This window comes from Anarrhichthys ocellatus, unplaced genomic scaffold (genome assembly GCF_004355925.1).
Source record: "Anarrhichthys ocellatus isolate YVR2014 unplaced genomic scaffold, GSC_Weel_1.0 scaffold15, whole genome shotgun sequence".
Lineage (NCBI taxonomy): Eukaryota > Metazoa > Chordata > Actinopteri > Perciformes > Anarhichadidae > Anarrhichthys > Anarrhichthys ocellatus.
In genome coordinates, this window is record NW_022280045.1 from 1,685,485 (window position 1) to 1,688,126 (window position 2,642).

General features: G+C 44.4%; 1 protein-coding gene across 1 annotated transcript in view; it reads left to right on the forward strand.

The window, feature by feature from the left end:
• The window catches only part of LOC116387720 (serine/threonine-protein kinase OSR1-like), a 10,966-nt gene that overhangs the window by 4,642 nt on the left and 3,682 nt on the right, over window positions 1-2,642 (forward strand). The window contains exons 8-15 of the mRNA XM_031855051.1: window positions 214-347; window positions 476-524; window positions 631-696; window positions 854-976; window positions 1,460-1,495; window positions 1,661-1,810; window positions 2,357-2,462; window positions 2,546-2,614. Of these exons, the coding sequence (XP_031710911.1) occupies window positions 214-347; window positions 476-524; window positions 631-696; window positions 854-976; window positions 1,460-1,495; window positions 1,661-1,810; window positions 2,357-2,462; window positions 2,546-2,614 (733 nt within the window). The remainder of the gene's footprint in view (window positions 1-213; window positions 348-475; window positions 525-630; window positions 697-853; window positions 977-1,459; window positions 1,496-1,660; window positions 1,811-2,356; window positions 2,463-2,545; window positions 2,615-2,642) is intronic.

Sequence of the window (2,642 nt, forward strand, 5' to 3'; positions counted from 1 at the left end):
TTTTTTTTTTTTTTTTTTTTTTTTTTTTTTTTTTTTTTTTTTTTTTTAAATGGCTTTAACAAAAGGAGGACAGACTGTTTTAAGGTGTTCTGTTGCATTTAGTGGCTGAAACGCTGATGACCTTTGGAGTCCATAAATGTTTCCTCAGTTTTGAATCGGCCGCTGATTTAATCAGTTCCCTGAAGCTGTTCTTTGTTCTCTACGTGTCCGTAGGTACTGATGCTGACTTTGCAGAACGACCCTCCCTGTCTGGAGACGGGCATCACAGACAAGGAGATGGTGAAGAAGTATGGCAAGTCCTTCAGGAAGATGCTCTCTCTGTGTTTACAGAAAGATCCAGAAAAAAGGTCAGTTGGTGCTAAAACCCTCTTTGTTTTTTGCCTCATGGCAGATTAAACTTGCGCTTGTTTTTCTTTCCATTAGAAGTTGTGTAATGAATATAATGAAGAGCCTTGTGTCTCTTTTTTCTATTCAGGCCAACTGCAGCAGAGCTGCTGAAGCACAAGTTCTTCACAAAAGCCAAAGTGAGCCGTACATCACTATTATTAAAATGCACTGAAATGTTTTTTATGTGTGTTTCAGAGGGAATCTTCATAGATCCTGTAATTACCATTTGTCTCTCTGTTACAGAACAACGAGTACCTGCAGGAGAGGCTTCTACACAAAGGTCCAACAATAACGGAGCGATCCAAAAAGGTTCGGTAGTCTAATACACCGCAAATGCACACTAGTGGAAGATGACACATCTATGACATTGTGTTGCTCTGCACAGGTGTGCCGTCTTGTCTACGGTGTGTCCCAGTTTCCAAACTTGGATCTTGTTTTTTTGTGTTTGTTTTAATGCACTGTGCAGGTACGTCGTGTGCCCGGCTCGAGCGGCCGTCTCCACAAGACGGAGGACGGCAGTTGGGAGTGGAGCGACGAAGAGCTGGACGAGGAGAGCGAGGAGGGCAAAGCTGCTGTGGCAGCTCTGCGGGTGAGACTCCACCTTCCCTCGTCGACAGTCAACTCAGATACTTTATAAGGCCACTTTTCTTGTTTGTCTCTGCACACAGCGTCCTTATGGACAGCGGATGGTACTAGTAGACCTTTTAGTCTCAACATTTCTTAGCCAAGCTGGAGTGTGCTTTTGCTTAGGCCTCCTGCCTCAATGTCAGTGTAGTGCAAGTTTAGTTTACACCAGTAATCTGTCATGATCTGTAGACCTGAGAGTCAAGAATAACTAGACCTGCTGTTTGAAAATTGATTCTCCAACATGTGTTCACACTCAATTCATGTCTTGGTGTGGGATTTTACTGTCTGTTGTCTTAACTGTGATTTCAGTTAAGCCCTGCGTTTAAAGTCCCCTTGTGTGAAATTCCTTCAATCCTACAATATTGCATCAGTCCATACATTGGGGGGGGATAAAAGGAGAATTGCATGTTTTTAATCCTGACAATCTGTCATGTCCATTCTGCAGTCCCCCAGAGTGAAGGACGGGTCCGACAATATGGAGGTAAGTCCATTTTGTAGTGGACATGACCTGAAAATCTTGATTTATTGTAATGCCTCACTTAAGCGATCTGCATGACTGTCCTGTGTTGTGTGTGTCCATGTTTTTCCATTCATGTAAAAAACAAAAAAACACACCTGCTGATTTCTTTTCAATGGTGTCTCTTAGCTTTTCCCACCAGTAGATGGCTCCACACAACATCTGCAGTCCCCCGGTGCTGCGAGCGAGAGCCCTGCGAATGTGGGCCAGTCAGGAGATGATGCTGCGCCACAGGCTCCCGCTCAAACAGCAAGCCCTTCACATCCCTCCACTGCTCAGGTAAAAACACAGTCCCGTTTGAGGACAGGTGCTATGTTCTTGTAAGGAAGCTTAAGTTATGTTTACATTCAGTGTTGCTCACCAAAATGCGTTGTGTGTACCTTTTGAGGTCCAACAAACATCTTTTAGATTTCATTCCTCTTAAAACATGTGATAAGCACATTTCTCATAAAAGTTTGAACGCTGCATTGTTTACCGCTATAGTTGCTAGCTTGCAGTAGTCTTCCTCGCTGCCCTTGTTGGTGCCTATATATGATTATTGGCACCAACTGTCGATTAGCGAGAAACCGGTGGCAGTATGTGAATCATTCATGCGCTATTACAAACTAAACAGTCATTCCTGTTGTGAGGGCTCCATAGTGCTACTGGTGTTCAACAGACACCATGAATAGGCAAGAAAAATGTCAATTTTTCAAAGAAAACTACCACAATCAGGTCACACTTCGGCAACATATGAATCCCCTTGTATCGTCGGTGCAGTGTTTCTAACCTCCATGTTGTGCATTCTGACCAGAGGGGCTATACTTAACGGTTGTGCTGTTGCAGGAACCAGCTGCAGCCAATGCCAGTGTCCCCATCAGCCTCGTCCTGAGACTGAGGAATCCCAAGAAGGAACTCAATGACATCCGATTTGAGTTCATGTCGGGCAGAGGTAGGATGCATCCGCTGGCTTCTTCTCTTCCGTCTTGTTCTAAGAGGCTCCGGTCTCAATCTCCTCTTCATATCTGCCCGCAGATTCTGCTGATGGAGTTTCTCAGGAGTTGGTCTCAGCTGGTCTGGTTGATGGGAGGGACTTAGTCATTGGTAAGTAAGAGATATAGCACTGAATGAT